General features: G+C 42.8%; 1 protein-coding gene across 3 annotated transcripts in view; it reads right to left on the reverse strand.

The window, feature by feature from the left end:
* Nucleotides 1-2,465: 2,465 nt before the first annotated feature.
* BOD1L1 (biorientation of chromosomes in cell division 1 like 1) overlaps nt 2,466-23,907 on the reverse strand; it is a 53,154-nt gene continuing 31,712 nt past the window's right edge. The window contains exons 13-27 of one of the 3 annotated variants that reach the window (XM_064584289.1): nt 21,935-21,981; nt 20,450-20,510; nt 18,881-18,951; nt 18,205-18,277; nt 16,889-16,968; nt 14,939-15,023; nt 14,518-14,591; nt 13,193-13,268; nt 12,965-12,999; nt 11,883-11,928; nt 9,772-9,821; nt 9,590-9,674; nt 9,023-9,176; nt 6,477-6,617; nt 2,466-3,750 (exon numbers count right to left, since the gene is read on the reverse strand). In XM_064584289.1, coding sequence (XP_064440359.1) covers nt 3,633-3,750; nt 6,477-6,617; nt 9,023-9,176; nt 9,590-9,674; nt 9,772-9,821; nt 11,883-11,928; nt 12,965-12,999; nt 13,193-13,268; nt 14,518-14,591; nt 14,939-15,023; nt 16,889-16,968; nt 18,205-18,277; nt 18,881-18,951; nt 20,450-20,510; nt 21,935-21,981 — 1,196 coding nt within the window. In that variant the 3' untranslated portion in view covers nt 2,466-3,632. The other 2 variants (XM_045881472.3, XM_064584290.1) reach the window with 2 other exon arrangements.

A 23,907-nucleotide genomic window follows, 5' to 3' on the forward strand; every position in this document is an offset into this window, starting at 1 on the left:
CACAGGGCTGTTCACAACTGAGTGAATAGTTTTCAAAGTTTTGTGTATCATCAATTTCCATGGATGTTGAATTAAGTTTGCGTGTGCACGAATGTGTGTTGGGGTGAAGGAAACGGGTTTTAGGTTTCATAACAATGGAAAAAGTTAACCCGATTTCTTGGAAATTTATGTGTACTAGTAATGTGTCCCATGAATTTCTCAGAAGGGCTGCAGTGTGAGGAGTAGCTCTTGGGACTAGTGTTCTGTGTGATGTAGAGCTATATTGTGATTATCTGTATGGATCTTCTCCAGGAAGTTTCTGGAAGGTTGACTTGGTGGTAAAAATAGCACCTGTCATCACCTCCAGTTCTCCCCGATGCTCAGCTTTCAAAATGTTCTCTTCTCTAGGTTCTAACTTTTCTTAAAGCTCTATTTTAGGGGCGCCTGGGTGGCTCAGTCTGTTAAGCGTCATGGTCCCAGGGTCCTGGGATCGAGCCTTCAGCTCAGGTCATGATCCCAGGGTCCTGGGATCGAGCCCCGCATCGGGCTCCCTGCTCGGCGGGAAGCCTGCCTCTCCCTCTCCCGCTCCCCCTGCTTGTGTTCCCTCTCTCGCCGTGTCTCTCTCTGTCAAATAAATAAAATCTTAAAAAACAAAACAAAAAAACCCCGTCTATTTTGTACTTTAAAACCAAACCAAACCAAACGCAAAACCCCACTCTTCCTCTTGTCTGTCAGGAGTTAGTCCTTCATCTGGCTTCCCTTAGGAAGGAAATTTTCTTCCCTTGCCGTGTCCCGTGACTGGACACAAATCCCAGTGCAGCAGAGCTGTCTGCTTCGTGGGGTCGTCACCCCTCGAGACTTGCATCCCTGGTGCTGGGCGAGGCGCAGGAGCTCACCAGTGGGCAGATGCGGCTCTAAAACCATTTCCTTCCCCAGAGAGAAGCGTCTGTCCGTGGATAATGAAAACCACCTTGTTCTCGATTTAATCATACGATGATAGCTAAGCAGTCATTTGGGGAAATGTAAAGTGCTCTTGCACATAGGATCAATAAGAGACATGAAAATAAAATACAGAAAGCAATCCTTTTCAGCATTTCTGAATTCGAATCAACCCCCCAATCTCAAATCGGTTAGGTTTATCAGTTGCAAGGTATTTGGGGTAAACCTCCACTAGATGACAGTCCTCAGGTTGGTGGGCCTGCTGCTGAGGTGCGTCAGTGCCCCTCCCGTGGGGCCTCGCACAAAGAACCCTGACCTGGGGGTTAGAAGCGCTCAGTCCCAACTTTGCCACCAACCACTCTGAGCGTGAGATCCTGTCATGCAGAGGAACTCCACGGGATGGCCATTTCTAATTGGGGTGCTTAGGACAAGCCATAGTTAGCAGGTTCTAGTCTTTAAACAGTCTAGGTGGTGGTGGTGGCCGAGGGTCGTAATGCTGAGAGGCCTGAAGGAGGGAGGGGACTGTGGCTGTGGGCTACCAGCTTCCGCTGAAGAGGAATTAGCCCCATCACTTGGGGCACTCTTGCTGGCTTGTCCCAGCCCCGTCTCAGTCCGAGGGGGAAAGCAGACATGCTGCTGTCCGGGTTGTTCGTGGAGGAGCCGTGAGCCGAGACCAGGCAGCGGCGAGGATGGCGATGGCCTGGTGTTCCTGTGTGTCTGCAGGGAAGGCTACGGGCATTTGGCATACACGTCTGCGTGGAGGCGAGGGCCGTTCTGTGCACTGCACAAGGTGCAGCATTGCCAACCTTCCTTCTGCTACAACTTCCTTCAACTTCCTTCTACTACAGGACCACGTCATCATGACGACCAAGGACTGCAGCAGTGCCCGGGCCCCCAGGACGGCATCTCCTTCCTACCTGGGTTTCAGAACAACTGGAAGCCAAATGTTCTAGTTAACGCCAGGCAGTTCCGTATGCCAGGGCCAAGTATTTAGTTCCAGCCTTATTAGGAGGCAGCATTTCCTCACAACCCAGCTGCTTAGTCCCTGTGAGGTCAGGCCCAGAGCAGGCGTGACGAAACTGAACACGCTGCTCTCACGCTGGGAACACATCTTCAGGTGTGCACTTCTGGTGAACCAACCTCAAACTCACAGTCCAAAGATTGTTGGTCAAGGACTTTGGAGCCTGGGAACCTACCCTGGCTTCTCTTGACTAACTTCAAGAAAAATCACTTTAGCTTTTTGGGCTTTGGTTAAATTCACCTTGTTCCTTGTCTCCAAGGTCCCTTCCAGATCCAACATTCAATTCTACCAAGAGGCCATCACGGACTCGTATTTGAACGTGAAAATGGAACAACATATCTAAGACCAAGTATTTGGAGAGAAGAAATGGTTTCCACAGGGAGAAAATTTAAAATACAGAAAAAAAATTCTTACCACTCAAGTTTTGGAAACATTTTATAATTTATATATAAAATCTTGTAAGAAACCATGTAAAATGACAGAAATATCCACCTTACATTAAGAGTCAAAAAAAAAAATACACACACACTGGATGTAAATTTTAATTATAAAACAATATGAACAAAAACATTTTAAAATAATCTCAATTATTTGGCAACTCATCACATCATTGCTAGAGACAAATTTGATCTTAAGAAAAATTTAATTTTATGAAAAACTTAAGCTGGACAGTTTGTTCATATGGGAGTTAAAACATGTTTAAAAAAGAATCTGGCAATAAAGCCAGTTTCTGTCTGAAAATAACTGCGTATAAAACAACATAAAATCCTGAAGCTTGATAAGACAGGAGTGACCTAATCTCGATGTGTTTCCCTTCACTGAAAAGGACAGTATGGAAGGAGAACAGGCAGAAGCCTCGGAAGAGCACAGAGGGGAGGAACGAACAGTGACAGAGGCATGTTTGCTGCAGGTGACAGGATGTAACTTTACCTGAACCAGAACCTCTCACGCCAGTGGGGCTGGAAGTAAAGTCACAGATGCGAGCATATCTAAAAACAAGTTACATTCTTAAAAACAGTCACAAATGTGAACAGAGAAGCAATGCAGACCCTTTCTTGAGCTAAACTACTTCACTTGGATACATGCGAGAAGGTTCTGTATTTCCTGCCAGATCATATTCAGAGAGTTACAAGGCAGGCAGCATCCTAAAACATTTCTACTAATGACTGCATAGCATTTAAAACCCCTTTTTTATAAAAAAAAAATAATAAAATAAAATAAACAGATATATAGTAAAGTTCACAGATAAGTTTTCTCTGTAAAATAAATAAAGTGTTCATTGATTAGCATCATACATAGAGTAAAATACAACCTATTTTTACATGTTTATATACTGTACACAGATTACCAGTAGGCAGCCTGGTGTCTGATGGGCTGGAAGGGTTTGCATTAGTGATGTGTCACATCGGGAAATCCCGATTTCAAATGTTAAAATATACAACTACTTTGTTTTGAGTTCAGATACAAAGTAAACTTATTTTCCTTTATCTGAAATAAATGTACATAATATCTTCTATGAACAATAGTTTATAAAGCTGTTTAAACAGAACAAGAAAAAGCTTGCACCTAGGAACTTAAGAGCACATGCATGTCCTTTCCCTGGTTAAAAGAAAAAAAAAAAAGCTTATGGCCCCAAGGCTTGATTCTCTTCTCGGCTGTGTCCCCGACAAGCCAGGGGCAGTGGAGGCCAGGATTACCGCTTGGCCTTCTTTGAAGGGGCTTCTTCCACCCTCTGCTGGCCTCTGGTTCGGGCTCCGGGGGGGCTGGCTTCCCTCTTGCGTTTGCTAGAAGGGGACAGCTGGGCCTTCGATCTGCAGTGAACAAAAGTCAAGGCAGTGGTGAGAGCTGAAAGGAGCAGCTTCGGTAATTTGGGAGTTTTTTAAAACAGGGAAGGTTTTTGCAGCACCTGAGAGCCAGGAAGAGAAAACCCGGGTCACGTTTATACGGGAAGAGGAGACTCTAGAAGAACAGTGCCAACTGGTCATCTGCTGACCGGCTCATGCCCAAACGGCACAGAGGAGGAGCTCAGAGGCCCGTGCTCCAGTTCCAGCTCGGTCACACTCCCGGTGCGGACCTGGGTCAATCTACCTTCTTCTCTGGGTCCTGGTTCTTTCATTTACAAAACAATCAGCAGCCAGTCCTCCCCGTGCTGTCCCAAGCTGAGGCGAACAGCAGGAGCACAGGGCCGTGGACCACGGCTGGCCGGTGCCCAATCATGTCTTACGGGACAATGTCACGGAGAAGAGCTGGCAGTGTTAGAAAAGGTATGGCAATTCCAGAGCAGCCTTCTGGCCAATCTCCCTGCCACCAGCCTATCCCCGCTCTCCCATCTGCCAGAATTATCTGGAAATCCCAATGAATCAAGTTACTGTCCTGTTTGTCTATTACATGTATATTCCTCTTGACTATCTGATGCTCTCAGGATAAAGTCATCCCGAGAATTCACAAAGTCCTTTATAATTTGCCCTGACCTCTGCAGCACCCTGGCTATAAGTCCTGCCAAAGTACGGCCATTCCCAAGCACAGGACATTCTGTCACATTTTCATGCTTTGGCATGTGAGTTTTTAAGAGAATCACCCCACACCTCCCACCTAGCAAACGTCCTTGTCTTTAGCCCCAGTTCAAAAGCAAGTCCTTCGGGAAAGCCTTCCTCATCACAGAGCAAGCTGCTCTTTGGAAATCCCACGGCACTTTGTGTCTTCACCAGAGTGCTTACCACTGTGATGTACCTGCTGGTTTTTTCCAACTGTAGGCTACAGTCCTTATTTTAAAACAACATGCAAATAGACCACAGTAGAAAATACCACTGGTGTGACGTCTATTAAATCTGGTTCATGAGAACTTTGTTGCAGAGACAGGGGCAGAATGTGAGCACTCTGCAAGTATACTGCAACAGTTTTAGTGTGGCTGGTGCCAAAAAATCTTGCAAGTCACGGGGACACATGTCTCCCCGGCTAGGATGCTTCTCCACGGCAGCTGCTGGGCCTTACTCCTTTTCCTCTCCCCAGCACCTCGCACAGAGGCACATGTCAGCAAGCGGCCATGGTTCTATCCATGAAGGAAAAGGCCTGGAAAACCAAAACTGCAGGAGATGGACCATTGGGGCTGCACGGATAGAAAGGCAGGTCTTGCTCATGGGTCTTTGGACGGCCCAAGGAAATAAACTCAAACCGAGTCACGTACTGCTGTACAGGACGCAGAGTCTGCAGACACGCACGCGTGGAGAAGGGCTGACGAGCAGTGTTTGCTGCTCTCCTGTTCGGGCCGTGGCAGGGAGAGCCGCCGGCCGCCCACTCGGCACCTACCCGGCGAGTAGCTGGGCGCCAGCGCTGGGCTGGACGCCACGCAGCAGGGACAACAGCAGGGAGTTGGGGGGCCTCTTCCGGGCCGCGCGAGCTCGGGGGGTCAGCCAGGCCCCGCCCCGCACCCGACGTGGCGTGGTCTGTGACCAGGGGCACCAGCACCACCCGGGCGCTGTTAGAAATGCAGACGCTCAGGCCCAACCCAGACCTACAGAACCAGAACCTTAGCACGGAGTCTCCCCAACTGGTCTGCAAGTCCATTTTGAGAAATACGGACCAGACCTTCCTGAGATTCCTTCCCTCACTTATAAAACAAGGATAAATAGAACATTTCACTTAATGAGGATAAAACGGAAGAATCCATATGAAAGATGCCTGGCACTTTAGTGCGCTTCCCTTTCTAGAACACGGGGCTGATAACACGTACCTACATTACCGTGTGCCAGGAAGATCAACGGTTGTAAGAGATGTCACAACAGTTTTTGTACACTGTGAAGAGTCTTTTTATCTGTTGCTGCTATAATGTACAGAAAGTAAGTCAAGACCTGCATCTCAAGGAAGAAGCTTGGAGTTCAGAGAGGGCATACACCACCATCCTGTGCACAGCAGGCCGGAAGCGCCGGGGAAGGACAGAGAGGAACTGAAGCAGCGGGGGCCTCCTGAGGAGGGAGTGTGAAGGATGGCAGTGCCTGGCTTGCTGGTGGCCGGCAGCAAGGGCACTCCAGAACCAGCACAAGCCAAAAGGAGGGCTGGCGCAGCCTGCGGAAGCTCGTAAGATGAATGAGGCTGCGGACCGTGGGAGCCGGCCAGGGGCTGAGCCGGAAGGGGCTGTTTTACTGTTACCCCATCGCCTCTCCAACACTCTGGCTAAAGCAGAAACCATTCTGGGCTGTGACGCGGCTGGCCATGCTGTGCCGGTTTAGCCAAGTACTCGGACCTGCAACCACTCGGAAAGAAACACGCCTCGCCTTTGGTCTTGGTGGACAGGAGTCAGTGCATAAGGCTCACAAAGCTCAAAGGCAAGTCTGGAGGAGGCCATGAAGTGAGGCCTGAGGTTCCTTCTGCAGCCCCTGCAATACCTTCTGGAGTAGGTTTCCATTTGGAAAACCAATGATGCCCAAAAGACAGTTATCTGGCAAGAGAAAAATCTTAAAGGAACTTGGGAAGAAAACATTACCATACAAAAACAGTCTCTGGGGATTAAAAATGACTTCAAGTGTAAGCAGGGACTTACCTTCCTAATAGGGGAGATTTACTAACTTTTTCGCAGGTAGATAACTTCTCTTTTGCTAACATTTGGCGATTTCTAGCAGAAATGGTTTCTGGGCTGCCAAGCGTGGATGCTGCACATGCTGATGGCTTGCTATGATGCTTTCTGAAACAGATGACAGAAACACCGGGCAGCGGTACCCTGAACACGCCAGGCCCGGGGCCTCTGCAGGAAGGACGACGCTCCTCGAGGGTGAGTCAGAGAATGGGGACGAAAAGCAAAAAATGGTTGGTTTTCTGTACTGTTGGTAAAAAGTGGGTCTGATGTCACCCACAACTAATTGCCTGCATGATGGTGTCTTTGCTTTTACTCTGCGGGGTATTTTGTCATGATTTAGAGAAAGATGACTCTGTGATAATAAACAATACCCTGGCCAACAAGGTAACAATCCCTCAAGTGCTCATCAGAGTAGAACAAGGGGCCAGGACAGTACAAGGCAGTACACAAGGCCAGCTGGTCAGGCCCTGCGACTGGTCCAAGGAGACAACTGCATAAGGACCAGGGCACAGAAGAGCAGGCTTGCCAGCGAAACTGCAAGAGAAGGGACTTGCTGAGCTGGTGTGTGGGTCCAGCTGAGGGAACGGAGGCTGGGCGCCCGCGGAAGCACGTCCCCCCAGGATAAGGTGGGGCAACCCTCTTATGAGTTCATCAGCTCACGCTCTGCAGAACCTGTGCTTCCATAGGAGAGCAGATAAATTCCAGTACAAACAGGGGTGAGGAGGGGGATCAAAATAAGAGAAGACCTGGAAGTTGCCCTCCAATGTTTTGGGAAAAGCTATAGAGAAGCCCCAAGAGAAGAACTAGAACATGAGCAGACACCTCAGGGAGGCCAGCTTCTACCGGACGCAAGGAAGAGAACGCCGAGGAGGCAGCTTCCCTGCCCGTGGAGCCTGCGAGCAGAAGGACCTGTGCAGAGGAGATGCTGGTCTAGACACGGAGGCACTGATCGGTCAGCAGGACTAACCCACGAAGACCCCAGCCAACCTCAAGAATCTGCAATTAGGAAGATGCCAGAGCCCAGGAACCCATCGACTGGTGCCAAGGAATCTAAACTAAGAGAAAAGGATCCATTTGTAAATCAAAAGTTCTTAAGGCACATTAAGGAAGAGCACTGACAGTCTAAGTGATTACAGAATCCTAAGTCAAGTAAGACTTGTTTTCAAAGAATGAATTTTAAAAGGCAAAGCTGACTGCTACTTTTAGACACTCAAACACAGCAAGAAGGCCTACAGACTGTCCTGGATGATCTCTGCTGCGTGTTTAAGGAGGCGGTGGTGCTGGGGTGGAGTGCTCCAGCGCACCCACCCCCTCCCATCAGCAGGAAACTTGATTCTGTCTCTTCTATTTATTTGAGTTGTTCCATCTAAAAAACAAATATGAGACCCCCACCTTACCTTCAGCCATGGGAGCTCTTAAAGTCTTGTGGCTCTAAAATCTGATTCTTTTGAGAAATCAAACCGTGGCATGAGTGGTTAGTAATGTACAAGTATGAAGTGAATAGAAATAGGCTGAATATAAGCCTTCATATAAACACATTATTACTGTAACGCTATGGTGACAGGTTTAGTAAGTGATACTCTTGAAGTAAATGTCCCTGAACTTTTTGATTAATGTTGGCTAATGAAATGACAGAAGATGATACCAAATTAACAGCCTGTGAACCACCCTGAAAGTGAAAAATATTCTTGCTTTAGTAAAGTTAATAAACTGTACACGGATGCAACTTGTCTCAAAATGTGCAGTGGGGAAAAAACATTGATTGATATTAATGGGTGTGGTGGGGGAATAATTGGCAAATAATGTTTGTTTGGACAAAGTTAAATAGGTTTTTTTCCTTTAGGACTATGCTGAGCCCTTAATATTTTAATTTGTGCTGTGACTTACGAAGGAGAAGGAATTGACCGGCATTCCCAAAACTCATTTGACCATGGCATCTTTTTTCCAGGGGCTTCTGGCTATACTGGGGTTTGGGAGAATAAACTTTGGGAAACATGAAGTTAAGTTATGTTAATAAAAAATGGTCGCATATGGGCAATTTTACATGGTCAACCTATTCCACAGCACTGTGGAATTACATGAGTCCTACGATGGTGACGGGTACGCCTGCCTTCCCTCTCGCACTGGGGCTGAGCGAGCTACATGTTGGGACTGTGTTGGACACAGGCTCTGCTTTCACCCATGGGCCCAGCACAGTATCTGAGACACCTACTGAGGCTTAATAAATATCTGCACAGGAACTGAATGGGTTCCACCAAACAGGCATTTAGAACCTGGCAGACTTTGCTGTGATCCTCAACAGTGGTTTAAGATGGGAGGCGGGTTTCTCCAAGAAGAACTGCAGTGTCCGAGGGCTAAGAGCATGTGCTCTCTGCTGAAGATACAAACGAAAGGAAACGGCTTACACCGTGGCTTGAGTGAGTCAAGGACAAGAGAATCCCCTGAACGCCAAAGCTGCTGTCTGACGGAGAAGCTGGTGAAGGCCTTTGGAAGCTCTCTGCTGTCCCCGTTACCTCTGAGCCTCTGATCTGGTGGTGGACCTTGTAGTGGCTCCCGAGGGCTCCTCCTCTTCCTCCTCTTCCTCTTCCTCCTCAGACTCCTGGTCTTTCTTGTCCTCAGGGGCTTCAGAAACTGATTTCTGGCGTTTTCTTTCCGGCTCTGAAGATTCTGTTCAAATAGAAGAGTAACACCTGGATTGTACAATTCCCCAAGACACTTCCAGAGGAGAGTCATGGAGTTCAGAATGTAGGATATTAGGGACTTGGAGGCAGAAGAAGTGGTTTTCCATTTCCTTTTGTTTCAGCACTTGCAATTCACAACTGTTTAACTTAATCTCAAACACATTTGGGATAGTTTACTTAGGCAGTTCACAGCCAGCATTCATGAAAAATTCACATGTACTCAGAAAAGCATCTGGGATGTACCATTTCTGACATGGGATTAGAGCCATTTCACACATATTTATGTAATATTAATACTGGCTGTGCCCCACTGGATTTTTCCTCATCCAGAGAAAAACCCTTAAAAAGGTGATTTTAAAATGGTAAGACCCCACAATTAAGAATGTGTCAGAAACATACCAGCATCATCTGACAGAGTGAGTGAACGCTTGGGCTTTCTTCCTCTCCGCCGCACACTTGCTACTGTTTTTTCTTCACCATCATCCTAGAAGCAATAAAATTAAAGTTGAAAGGATGGTTAACTGCACATATACTAAGTTGATTCCTAAAGGACATACCCTGATAAGAAAATTGACACTTACGTTGCTTATACTTCTTTCTTGTAGGGTAGTGGTTTCTTTATTGGACTCATCTTTAAGAAAAGGAAAATGTCTGCATTAACACTAGCTTAGTGTAAAATTAACTTTCAACAGTCTGGCTTGTTGTCTCTGAATGTACCAGTGCTGACTAATGCACTGTTTTACAATTTATCATTATTTTGTATCAGGAAAGTAAAGTTTGTGTCAAAATACCTAGCAGAAAGTACATTTGAATGCAAGTCAGGACCTCCAAATTTGCACTTCAGACTTGTCACAAATAACCTCCGCAATCTGGGAAAATTACTTAAATTCCTCAAGCCTCAGTTTTTCATCTGTAAGATAAAGACCTGGGTTTGACCACCTGTATGGTCTGTTTTAGATCAAATATTCTGCACCCAGAAAGGGAGGAGGAAAGGGACATCTGGGGAGTCCTCAAAACACACCAGGACCCGCAGGTCAGAATTATAGATCTCACTGAGATCTCAACGTGGCTCCCGTTCTGTCACGACCCCACTTTGGTAGTTAGGAAAAACGAGACTTAAGTAACTTGATTTAAGCAATTTGTTCAGTCACAGAACTAATAAGTAGTGCGAAAGCTAGTTCTCTTGACTATAAACAGTTACATCAGAGCAATTAGAAAAGTACACATTTAAGCCTATTTTAGGTTGTGTATGCCTATTCTTTATATATTTGCTTTCTGTAGATGTTACAGTTTCCTGACAACATATCTTGGGAAAAAAAATGAAGTTTACTTTAATGCACTGTTTGAAGTTGAAGTTATGAGGATGTTCCCTAGACACTCGACAACCCAAAGGTACTTCTCACTGGTGGTGAGGTCCATGTATTACCCTTTTTGCAAGTTCAGTACACTGATGTAGACAGAAGAATTACACCAAGAAGGCTGACACCGAAGAAGCCTGTCTTAATGGGTCATCATTACCCAGACTCGGAAAATCACTGCCAAAACCCAAAACATTAATCCCACAGCTCAAATTAGAGTCCTTACAGGGCATTCAAATTATAAAGGTTTCTTGTTATATGGATTAAACATATTATAAAATTATGAATAAAAACTGGTTAAAAACCAAACAGAAGCAGAATCTTCCCTTGCAAAAAAAATAAATAAATCAACCTTAATTTTCCAAGAGACAAGAAAAACTGAAATACAATCACAAGATCACACACAGTTAACTATGTGGAAAGGTTTCTAAATTACATTATTTGTTTACCTTGATGGGAATATGCACTTTCCTGATCTAACCAGCTATTTATTTTATCCAAAACAGTTGTCACATTCATCTTTTTCACCTATGCCAACCCTTTAAAACCCACCAAAAGGCCTTGTTGCCTTTTTAAAAAAAAAAAGATTTTGAGGGCGAGAGAGCGAGCGAGCAGGTGTGCAGAGGGTAGCGGCAGAGGGAGAAGGAGAAAGAATCTCAAGCAGATTTCCTGATGAGCCTGGGATCGTGACCTGAGCCAAAATCAAGAGTTGGATGCTTAACCAACTGAACTACAGGCGCCCTGGTCTTCTTGTTTTTATGTAAAAAAATTTTAACCATGAAATTAATATATACACATTGTAAAAATTCTGGAAAATTCGGGGAATGGTAACAACATGGAATGTTCCTATTATCCCACCACCCAGAGCCAATCATTGTCAACATTCTGGATTATTTTTCTCCTTGGAATGAGGACAAAAATAACGGAAACAGTTTTATCTCTTGCACTCTGGCTTTAGAAGCTACACAGGCTGCTTTCAGAATTCTTCTCCTGAGAATAGGCTCTTGAGTAAACTCCCGTCTTCCTGGTAAGAGTGCCTAGTTCCCAGGCTGATCTACTTCCCCCTTAAACATATCCAGTAAATTATGATTTGGACACAGCAGCGTCATCCCTATTTTACTCTTTGTTGCCTTCACCCTCTTCTCTGGAGGCTTCCAAAACCAAGAAGGGCTCAGATCACAAGAAAAGCCAACAGCTGTAGTCTCCCATGGCTACAAGGACAACCGTTTTAACCAAGTTCATTGAGAAACAATGAAACTCTAAAACCGTCCCCACAGCCAGCCGCCCTCGCCCCTTCCTTAGATCCCACACAGAGCAATGCTCTAGGTACACACCTGTCTGTGTTAATTTTGGTTTGCCGCCAGGTGGAGACTGTTCTACCTAAATTTAAACCAACAAAAAACTGAAGTCAGCAGTTAGTCATCATCACAAAGAAAGTCATTCTTTCTGCAAGGCAGGTTTAGGACCTCTATTACGTAGGCAGAGTATTTGGAACCTACCTTTTGCCACTGATTAAGACTACCAAGTGAATATGGATGCCATGCTTCTGAACTCATGGTCTCTCGACAGGAGAATTAGGGCTGCCACGAGCCCCTTCTCCAGCCACCCTGCCGTGACGCTGGGAGAGGACCATGGGAGGTGACGTGGTCCAGCCACTGTTCGTATCCCCCACACTGTCTTACATTCTGGCAAACGCGTTTGCCCATGGAGCTATGGTTTTGCTGTCTTGTAATAATTCTATTGAGATGAGTACTGTTATGCTACTTTACGTTCAAGGAAATCGGAGTCTCAAGAGGGTTACATGATCAGCCCAGTATCACAATTCTGGGAGTAAGGGGCAGAGCTGAGGCTGGAACCTCATTTGCTTTTGGTAGGACACTGGACACAAATTTGTCCTTCTAATAATGCTGTCATGCAATGAAGTCTTGATACAATGATTTTGTTGACTACACACTTCAGGGTCAAAGATAAAGAAAATTTAAAAAGATAAAGTGTCCCTGAGGACTTTTCTGCCTTGAAATCAGTGTACATTTTGTTATGAAAGGAACTCCACAGACAGTAGTAAGAGGTGAGACACACTGGAGGTTTCCATAAAGAAGCCATTATCTAAAAACCGTATAAAACAACTATTTTCTATATTTTAATCAAGGATGACCACAAGAAGTTAAGTCCCTAATTTTTATATAAGAAAACTCACATGTGAGGATGGGATCAGACTGAAGAACAATATGTTTATGTAAAGACATTAATTGAAATCTTATTTAAATGGTTATTCAGTGTTTTATTTAAGGGATTATTTTAATGCTTTTCAAATATTTAAAAAAAAAAAAGTAGTGGGAAATACGAATACTGCAGTATACACTCTCCAGGTCAAGGGCCAATACCCCCAGAGTCCTCATCTGTCACAATTACTTACAGTGACAATGCTAGTATCCGTTTTGCAGTCTTCTTCTAAAAAATAAGAAATAAAATCTCACTTAGAAAGTCAGTTTGAAAATGTCTTTTTTAAAAAGCAGGCCCCAAACCCAACATGGAGCTTGAACTCACGACTCTGAGACCAACAGTGGCACGCTCTACCGATTGAGCCAGCCAGGCGCCCCTGAAAATGTCCTGCATGTGAACCGAAAACACAACAAATACCTACTTGTTTTTAACGTTGTTTCTAAGGGGTGTTTACGAGGTCTTCCTCTTTTCCTTTTAATAATTACTGGCTGATCTTCCTAAGGGGGAAAGGAAAAAAAAAAGCAATGAAAGTTTTCAATATGAGATTTAGAGTTCCCTCCTCAGAGCTCTCCGATCCCAACTCTGTCACTTAAAAAAATACATGACCCTGTGCTTCATTTCTCTGCGTGCATTCCATCACCTGACAAACACTGAGAACTGTACTATGAATCCACGCAGTAGTGAGGAATGAGAGACGATGAGGTGACGGAAGTGAGCGCTTCGTGTCCACTTTGACTTCTGCAATCGGTATGCATGTACATTTAAATTTGGATTTAGTCCTAGTCACTGGTGACCAAATGCTACTCTTTATGAAAAATAAAGGAGGCTACTGAACTTCTCACACATAAGTGTGAGAAAACAAAAAGAACTATTAAGAAGTTGTATCGGGTGGAATTTAAGAAAAAAACTGATGGACATAGGGGAAGGGAAGGAAAAATAAAAACAGAGAAGGAGGCAAACCAGAAGAGATGCTTAGCTTATAACTCTAGGGAACAAACTGAGGGTTGCTGGAGGGGAGTTGGGGGAGGAGGGGGTAACTGGGGGGTGGGCACTAAGGAGTGCACTTGATGTAATGAGTGCTGGGTATTGTATGCAACTGATGAATCACTAAATTCTACCTCTGAAACTAGTAATACACTAAATGTTCACTAACTTGAATTTAAATAAAATCTAAAAAAAGGGTATCAGACAGGCAAACTTGGTAATGGTTATCTAGATGTGGCCGGTGGATTCTGCCCCCCACTGGGCTCCCTGCAAATCCCGAGGCAGGAAGGCTGGAGGCTGGCCTGCTCGTGCAGCCTCCCAGGAATCCCCCACCTGGCCTCACGGAACTGGGTCCCATGGGCACCAGCTACAGGCCTTCCGCACACCCCCCTGCTGTACTGCTCCCGTTTCGTCCTGTGGAGACTCCAGGGCTCAGCAGCCCCGGTTCTCTGACCTAAACACTTGCCTGGCTTGGCCGTGCCCCGCTGCCAGGACAGGAACGTGACTTAAACAGAGGTAAAGCTCTGGGCTGCTCCTAGGCGGTCCTGACAGAACTAGGTCTCACACAAATGTTTGGATGAAATGAAAATTAATCAAAGTGACACTGATGAAATGCACAGTATGAAAGGGTGTCCCACTGCACTAAATAAATGAACTCCTTTAAAGCATTTGACAAAAACTTTAGGGAACAGCATTTAATGCAGCTTATTTGTCGTCAGTACTTAAATATCTGAACAGGAAGATATGAAAGACATCCCCTACCTCCTGAGATTTCATGTTGTCATCGTCATTCTGCTCAGTCTTTTCGCCAGCAGCTTCACCACTGCTGTATTCGTCTGCAGAGACAGCAGAGCTCGGTTCAGGGCCGGGACCACAGTCAGCCGCATGGCCACCAGCCCTGCCCGGGTGGTCTGCACAGCCCCAGTCACACACGCACACACACACACACACACCCCATCGCAGGCCTACACCACCCAAGTTAATAAGCAAGAGTCTGGCTAACTGATAAGAAGCACACTCTGGGTTGAGTTAGGATCCAAATTCAAAATGATTCCCAAGCCCCTTGAGTATGAAGTGTATTCTCGAGGGAGTGCAAACGAGTCAACCACAGCTGAGGCCATGAAGCCCGGTGAGAGATGAGTCTCATCTCACAGCAATTCATCTAAGTCTGTGTATTACTCACCCTTTTCGTCCGTGGCCCTTGAAGCAGCGCTGTTTGTCTTAGAACTTGCTTTAGAGAATTCTTCCAAATCTCCAGTGTTCTCCCCCTGTGGAGAAGTGGAACAATAGAAGCAGCTTCTAAACCCTGCCTCCACTTGTCCTCCCCTAAGTTTTCCTTTCTATTTCAAAAACAAATTTCGAGCAGTTTTTTATGTTTGTTGCAGAATTTTTAAAAAGTAACTATTTTTTCCAGCTAGTGAGGCTATACAAAGAGATACCAATTCTGAAGGCAGAACAGCATGAGATAAAGCTCAACCATAAAGCAACAAGGGCATTCTTTTTTCCCCTGCAAAATAGAATCAGTCTTTTCCTCCCTCATCCTGGATTTTATCTTTTTGAGAGAAACTCCAAAGAAGGAACTGATAGGAATTTGCAACAGATTTCTTTTCTTTATTGGGTGGTGGAGGAGGGGACTAGGGGGAAGGGATAAAGGGGGAAAGTACCTAAGAGAATTTCAGGGTATCCGGCTGGGCTGATTTAGAGCAATGATCTCTCAACAGTTGAGTCATTCAGCCTTAGTTGCAAAACAGTTTTCAGCATGAAATACCAAAATGTTGTACTGTAATACTAATATAGTATGTAAAAAACAAAAACAACAAACCCACACACAAATTAAAATATAAAATCAGAATTCTGTCTTATACACATTGAAAACATTATCTAGATGTGATTTTTTAGTGAAAATGGTTGGTATATTTTACTTAAATTCAGCATTAAAAAACTTACATGAAACTGAAGGGAAAATAAAAAGAGAACCCTTCAATATTGCTGCCTCTCTCCAAATTTAGGAGTACTGTCTCAGGATTCTTGTTCTAGATAGGGCAGGGGGAAGGATGGGGTTAAAATCCTGTTTCCTCCCTTCACCACGACCAATTGAAATTCATGACGATACACGACTCTCTCCTTGGTTGTTAAAATTCTTTTACTACTTTTTATTTAGTTCATCAGTCACTGGTGGAAAACAGAGACTTTGAACTGGTTTTAGTAAGCTAGAGTTCAACTGCATATATTTTTATAAGCTGACTTAAATACTTCTGGAACATGGTGGAAAAATTAAATTAGGGAAAGAGAGAAAAAGAAGATGGAACTAGTTCGGAATAGACAATGAGCAGCACTGAGTCTCAGAAATGGAAGCATGCCTAAGAAGAGGTATCTACCAGGAAATGAAGAAATCTGGGCCTAGAGAGCAGGAGCAGAAATAAAAATTTATGAGCCACCTCCCTGAGTCATCAGATGAAAATAAGACCATATGGGGCGCCTGGGTGGCTCAGTTGGTTAAGCAACTGCCTTCGGCTCAGGTCATGATCCTGGAGTCCCGGGATCGAGTCCCGCATCGGGCTCCCTGCTCAGCAGGGAGTCTGCTTCTCCCTCTGACCTTCCTCCTTCTCATGCTCTCTGTCTCTCATTCTCTCTCTCTCAAATAAGTAAATAAAATCTTTAAAAAAAAAAAAAAAAGAAAGAAAATAAGACCATATGAAAAAAAGGCAGTGAGTGAGGCCAATCCTTGGACTACTTATCTTTTAGGGGCAGGAAGCAAAGTAGAGAGAAGGCAGGGTATTAAAACTTTAACATAATATGTATCACTGTATTTCAATGTTTTGGTGCAAGCACATCTGTGCTTGTGACACTTTGGAAGGAAGCACCTAGAAGCCTGAAGTCAATGACATCACTGACCAGAAACCTGAGCAATGGTTATATATAAACTGTGACATTAATACACTCTTATAGTTTAAAACTATAAAGTGCAGCATTTTTTTTTTTTCAGGAAAGATACCTTTTATAATAAAGTAAATATTAGAGATACATAAAGTAAAAAGAATACTAGAAGGGAAAAAGAATATTATAGTAAGTGTTCACAGTGATGCAATTAGGTTACCCCCCCAAACTTAAAATTAATACAGGGAAAGAATACCTTTGTATCTTGTGGTTCAGTTTCAGAACACTGCCTCTGTGCTGTTTCTATTTTGGAATCTAGGACATCTGGATTATCATCTGTAAATCAGTTTGGACAGAATCACAAAGGAATAAAAGCTAAATGAAAAATGAAATGCATGGTTCTATTTTAAGACAGTTTAAGACTTCTTTTTTATAGTCTTGTGATACAGTGAAGCCAAAAAGTTATTCTAAATGTATTTACATCATGTGATTTAAGCACTGAACACTGACTGTGGCCCTGGCAAACCAAAAAAGTAAAAATATAAAAAATAAAATAAAAAATCCACAAATACTTAGCTGACACCAATAAACCAGCAGGTTCTATGGAAAAGGCTTAGGGCATATGTAATTCCTAGAGATACTTTTAACTTCCTAAATGAGTTAACACCTAGGAGGTATAGCTTAGTAATTGAGACCATGGGCTTAGGAATCAGATTTACTTGGTGGGAGTCAAGTCACATCTAGCCGAATCTTAATTTCTTTATAAAATGGTGATAATGCCTTACTCACATAGTTATTATCAATGTGTATAAAATAACATGAATAGTACCTAAAATATGAACTGAAGAATTAAAAAATAATTACACACTCCTAACCAAAAAAGTAAAGTATTTATCCATTCTTTCTCACATATTACTTAATATTCATTACATTTGTACTTCATGTAAGGTATCAAAGTATGAGTCTCTGTACCATCTGATATGGTAGCCACTAGCTACATGTGGCTGTTGAAATTTAAATTAAAACTGAATGCAATTATATATCCAGTCTTTCATTCACACTGACCACATTTAATTGCTCAAGAATCACACATGGCTAGTGTCTACTGTACTAGACAAAACTATAAATACAGAACACTTCCATCATTGTGGCAAGTTCTATTGGATAGCACTGTTATAGACCATAGGAAAATCAATAGTATGAAGCACAGAAAGGCTATTACATGAACCTTTACTGAAGTGCTTCACTAGCTCTATGGGGCGTCTTGTTGATATAAAATAAGGAGCTCAGTGGCACCTGGCTGGGTCCCAGGCACAGGTTACAGAAGGAGCTTGGGTTTGTGTGAGTTCCAGGGGTTGGGTCATCTGCAGGTAACAATGTAGTTTCTAAATCAAGTTCAGAAAAAACCCTGGAGGTGCCAAGCCAGTCTGGATATAAACTGGACTCCAGAGTTGTAAAAGTAAGCAATTACCCCTCTCAAAAATTTTCTATGATATTGGCCCAGTATTTTGGATGTAAAAATAATATGATCTTCAAAGATGTCTGAAAAAGGAATATATATATTCTAAATACCCAGTTCATCATCTGAAGAGGGATAATGCTTCTTTCTTTTTCTTTTAGGCATCTGTCTTTCTTCCTCTTCAACCTGGAATCAAGAATGACTATATATTAAAGTCAATAGAATTTGGAACCAATCTACTGAAATGACAGCACATTTTATTAGCTTTAGTCTTTGAAATAAGTTTTTTAAAAATCTAGAATAACACTTTCGGCATCTAGATTTGGATGAGACTTATTTTGTTAAGGTTGAGTCTTTTTTTTGGATTTGAATGTAAATCCATACAAAACATTTAAATCTGTTTCTGGTTAGTCACTGTATTCCAACCATTCCAAAATATGTTTAAAAAAAAAAAATTTCTCCTTTTCCCATCTCTGAAGTCAAGCTATGTCTCACAATCAGTCCTAAATTTAGGACAGCATGTCCTAAATTAATTGGTACTGTTCGCCTCCTCTTTCAGTGGCCCAGCAAAGAGCTGAGCAAAGGCAGTAAGAAATAACATTTACCCGTTCTGACAGTACAACGTGGACACATCCCAATAATTACCTACACAAGAGCATAAACAGATAAAAGTGATACGGAGATCTGCTTAATTTTTAATACATACAAAGAAGTAAAGCCTTTCTTTGTGCACCACCGAAAGCACTCTGTACAGAACATGAAATACTTGAGTTTCTTATGAAAACCCACCTGTTTAGGATTTGCTTCAACGCTGTGATCTCTTAAGGCTTCTGTGTTGTCTTTTCTGCTCCTGGATATCTCTGATTAATAAATACAAAAAAGAAAAAAAAATATTAAGTATTTAGTCAGTCCAATACTTATTTTAGGGGTCTGCATGGCAGCGGGAAGGACACTCTATGAATCACTGTGATGGGGTCCTCGGAGCAATCAGGCAAGCTCCGTGATGCCCCTTTGTAGAATTTAAGTAAACGGGTTCATGGAGGGATGAAGTCACTGGACTCTGCATAGAGACTTCAGGGCCATTTCCTTCCAGCTCATGTAGCAACACAGTGTGAAGACGTATCCAAGGAAAACAAGTAGGTATTATTTCATAGCTGTCAGATTAGCAAACGTTCACCAGGCTGGTAATACCAAACACAGGGCAAGGTGTGAAGTTACAATTGGTACACCACCTGGGGACAATTTGGCACATTCGGTAAAGCTGAAGAGGTGCCCACCAACTCAGCAATCCCATACCTAAGTTCCAGGTACACGACACTGGGAGACAGGTACAAGATCATGCACAGCAGCACTCTGCAAGTGGGAAAAGTTGCAAAAAACCCAAATGTCCACCAACAAAAGCAAAAAGAGTAACAGTGGTATATTCACACCATGTAACACCAAACAGCAATTGAAATAAAGTAACTAGAGTTATACATACCACCACGACAAAATTTCAGAGCATAAGGCCAAAGGAAAAAATAAGGCGGAGACAGTTTCTCTAATGTGCTACCCTTTTCCTAAAGCATGCAACATCGGGCTACATATTTTTTATGGAGATATATACAGCAATTGCAGAATAGTGGTTCCCTTTTGAGCAGGGTAAGAGATTGGGATCAGCGAGGCATATGTGATTTCAACTGTATCTGTAACATTTAAAAAAAAAAATGAAGCACATATACTAAATTTTTAAAGATATGACAAAAGTAGGTGATGAGTACCTGAGTGCTTATAATTATTGCTGCTTTACTCTGATGTGAAATATGGTATAATATATTATTGTAAAAAGACTCTTTCCCCACTCTTGGAATAAGGTATCAACAACATTCTGTGTCCTGTTTGGGAGCAGAATTATCCCTCTGGAGTTGGCAGCCTCCACAGGTTTCATGGAATGAGGCCTGACTCCTAGGAGAAGACTCCTAAATGTGACACAGCTGATCTGCTGACTTGAGATGGCCCATCAGAAGTAAACACAAAGTGCTCAGCACGGACCTTCTCCTACAGCACAAACCTCAGGCAGCTCTACATTCTGTATCCACAATGGGTTAAGTCCAATGTGAAGTTACTGGCAAAGTTCTAGTAGCTATTTATGGCAAGACACCACTTATAAGCTCAGGGCCTTGAACAAGGCACTGGACCTCTTCCAGCCTTGGTTTCCCCAGCTAGAGAAGTAATGCTGTTAATACCTACCAAATGATATGAATTAAGTAAGAGAAAATTTGTGAAGTAATCAGCACAGGGCCCGGTGTATAAGAGGCACTCAACCAATGGGAACTACGATTAATGCCAACATTAATACTATGAAATTCATTAACTTACCTTCCTTGTTAGGAGATCTGCTACGAATTTCTTCATTTGCTCTTGAGCCCGAATTTTTGACCTAAACATACCATAGAAAAGGTTATTTATGGATAATATCACCAAAGTCTTAAAGGCAGAAAAAATAAGTAAGAGAACTGACATAACCTGGTTGTCTGGCGGAAATGTGGAAATGGGCTGGAATATGTGCTCTTTTAAATTTCACCCAGAAGCTGAAGAGCACAGAGCATCTTCGTTTTGAAGAAGTTTCGGTTTAACAAATTATCATCCTACTAGGTTTTATTCACCTTGTCTTTAAAATGGTTATGGCAAAAGTGTAAGAAGTAAAAAAAAAAAAAAAAAAAAAAAAAAAATTCTGAATTCTATGAATTCTCTTCCCATCCAATGATCCCTCATGATTTTTTTTCTTTACTTAAAAATGCTGAAGGATTCTGTCATTCTGTCATCTGTCTTTGGCAAATCTTGTCAACTATACTTTTATTTTTTTAACTGAGGGGAAGTCTTAGACTATCCTACAACATTCTCAATCCTAGCTACAGAATTTCATGCACACTTGGAAAGGCAGTGATACTCTTAGGCTAGGGAAAGGCAGCTGCCAGGGGCCTCAGGGAAGTGAGGTGAGGAGCAGCACTAGCTCTACATATGGAATCCTTTTGGAGAGTAAATCTAAACCAAACCAAGGGGGCTTTTCTTTTTCCTCTTACTTGGCTGACTGTGTATGAGTTTCTAACTATAAAACAGGATGTTTCAAAGGGGTGAGGATAGCCCTCTGATGTCTGGCAATGCGCAGAGCTCCCCCGAGTTCTCTCGAGACACTGGAAATAATGTGTCTCTTCGCAATTTGCAGCCATTTTACAAAATGTTCTCTCCTGGTAAGGTATCAGGTCCCCTGTGCATTAAGAAAGACATACAATTTCTTTCAAGCACAAAAGAGATCATGACAGCCACAGCTGGGAAAGAATATGTATACGTGTCAATTACAGTTTAGTATCTTCAGAAAAGCTTTCCAGAAACACAAAATGAACTTTAGTTCTTAAAATAAAATGTTTTGTCTATAGCACCAGGATAATTTCAGATTTTGTAATCCAATTATCAAACTTGTTACAATAATAAAAAATAGAAAGTTCACAGTTCTTTGAAGGATTTCATTAGTAATTCCCAGGTGAGTTTCCTAGTCTGAGGTATCTGGGCTTTCTGTTTCCTTAAGTGTTTCAAGACACTGCCCTAAGGAGCCACTAGAATGCAGTGCTGCTGAATTCAGAGTGACCCCCCCCTTTTTTTTTCCTGGGGAAATCAACTAAATTTCAGTTGAATGTTGGCCTGAATATCTCAGCTGGTATGTTGCAGTTGAGTGGAGAGCATACCACAAATATCCTCCTGTCTCCTAAAGAATGCACAGACAATCCCTTTGCTGGATGCCCCCTTCCCATTCGCTCTCAAAACACCAAGCCCCACAACTAAACCCAAAACATTATGGTGACTTACATTATTAAATGATTCATTCACCAAGAAAGGGTCCCTCTGTAGTTCGGCTGTTCAAAAACAAAAATGAGAAATAAGGAAACTGAACATTGTTTCTGAACCACAGAGAAACAAATTTAGAATTTTTTAAGGTAAAGTAGGACTATGTCGCTAACTGGCCTAACTGCCTTGTGAACTCTAAAATTCTGACCAATTATTTTCTACAATCTGTGCCTGCCATTATGCCAGAAAAACAACAGAAATTAATGCTGCGTGCATTTTTATAATAATGGCAGTGGTCCATTAAATCCCTGCACCTATTTAACTCTGTTGGTGATCTGAGGCTTAGGAGAAAGGTAGACCTTTGCTGTAACTGTTCAGCTACAAAGTGACACTGGTTCATTTAAAAATAATGCCATCAAGTGAAAAGTTAGATTCTATTCCTTCAAACAGCAATGGTCTATTTATATTCTCTGGAAACTTGAAGTACAAGGTCTACTGTTTCCACTCAACAATGACAGAACACACATTTTTCTTTAAACAACTTCCTTTTACGTAAGTAGATCTCTTACTGAATCGTACCTAAACACAGTGAAATCATCTGGAATATACTGTGGGAACAAAGGACTTCAGGATCCAAAAATGTTACCTTCTTGACAATAACAATGGGATGTTAATTATTTGCACCTTTTTTAAAAAAGGATTTTATTTATTTATTTGAGAGAGAGAGAAGAGCAAGAGCGAGAACATGAGCAGGGGGAGGGGCAGAGAGAGAGGCAGACTCCCCACTGAGCAAGGGCTTGCTCCCAGGACCCTGGGGTCATGACCTGAGCTGAAGGCACACGCTTAACCAACTGAGCCACCCGGGCACCCAATTATTTGTACTTTAACACGGATATACAGGTTTTAACTGATACATTTAGGTTTTGGACAAATTAGTCATTGTTAAGGTTTTAACACGTCAGCATGAATGGCTTCTCACGCCTTGGGGTGATCTTGCAAGGACTGCTTGATACTTCTGTTTATAAGGCTCTTGAGATCACATACTTTGAAGGTAACCGTCCCTTCAGATGGTTTTGCCTTGGAAGGTCCCTGCCCTGACCACCCCAGATAGTCCTGGGTGAGGATTTACACACATTACTCCTTACACACTGCCCTTCATTTTTCCTTGTCCACATAATGCACACCTACTCATCCTTCAATATTTGGCTCCAACCTAGGGGGAGTGACAAGTGTTATGAAAATGCAAAACTTACATATTCTTTGACCCTTCAATTCTCTTTTATGGAAATACTTGGGGAAACACATAACTACACGCATATGAAAGTTCATTGCAGCTTTATTTATAATAGCAAATACTATAAAAACTGGAGACCACTAAAGATCTAACAAATGGGAAAATGCGTTACAGACTACTTTCAGCTGTTAAAACAAATGAAGTCAATCTGTATAAACTAACACCGAGTAAAACAAAGAAATTAAAAAATACTATAGATACTACGGTTTCATTTTTGTTTAACTATAGAATTGTACTTAAGGTGGGTATCATGAGGAGTGGGAAAACGATTATGCACTTCTTTGTGTTTTACTTTCTATAATTAAAGGGGACAGAGAGATTGGTTCAGCTTAAACCCAGGCCCTCCCCCAAAGCCCTCCCCAGCAAAGCTGACCCCACCAGACATGAATGTATCTTTATTACAGAGAGCACCTTCCTCACTGGCATGTTACTTCTGTAAACTGCATGAGTGCAGATAAGGACTGCATTCTCTACCTCAATTTCCCTAGTACTCACAAGTACCTCGCTTACCAATGTTTGTCGGGGGAATAATTTAAAGAGCCAATGCCATCACATAGTAAACATATAGTTGCTCTCCTAGCACCTTCCCCAAGAGCTTAGTTGTGGTCTGGGGCACAATGTGCTTCCAGGGACACCAACTCTACTCTCACCCCAGGAACAGAGCTCCTGATTTACTTTAAATCAACCAGCAAGTACATTC

This window comes from Mirounga angustirostris, unplaced genomic scaffold, assembly GCF_029215605.1.
Source record: "Mirounga angustirostris isolate CCGP_5_RB_7025 unplaced genomic scaffold, mMirAng1.0.hap1 SCAF_2, whole genome shotgun sequence".
In the NCBI taxonomy this organism is placed as follows: Eukaryota; Metazoa; Chordata; class Mammalia; order Carnivora; family Phocidae; genus Mirounga; species Mirounga angustirostris.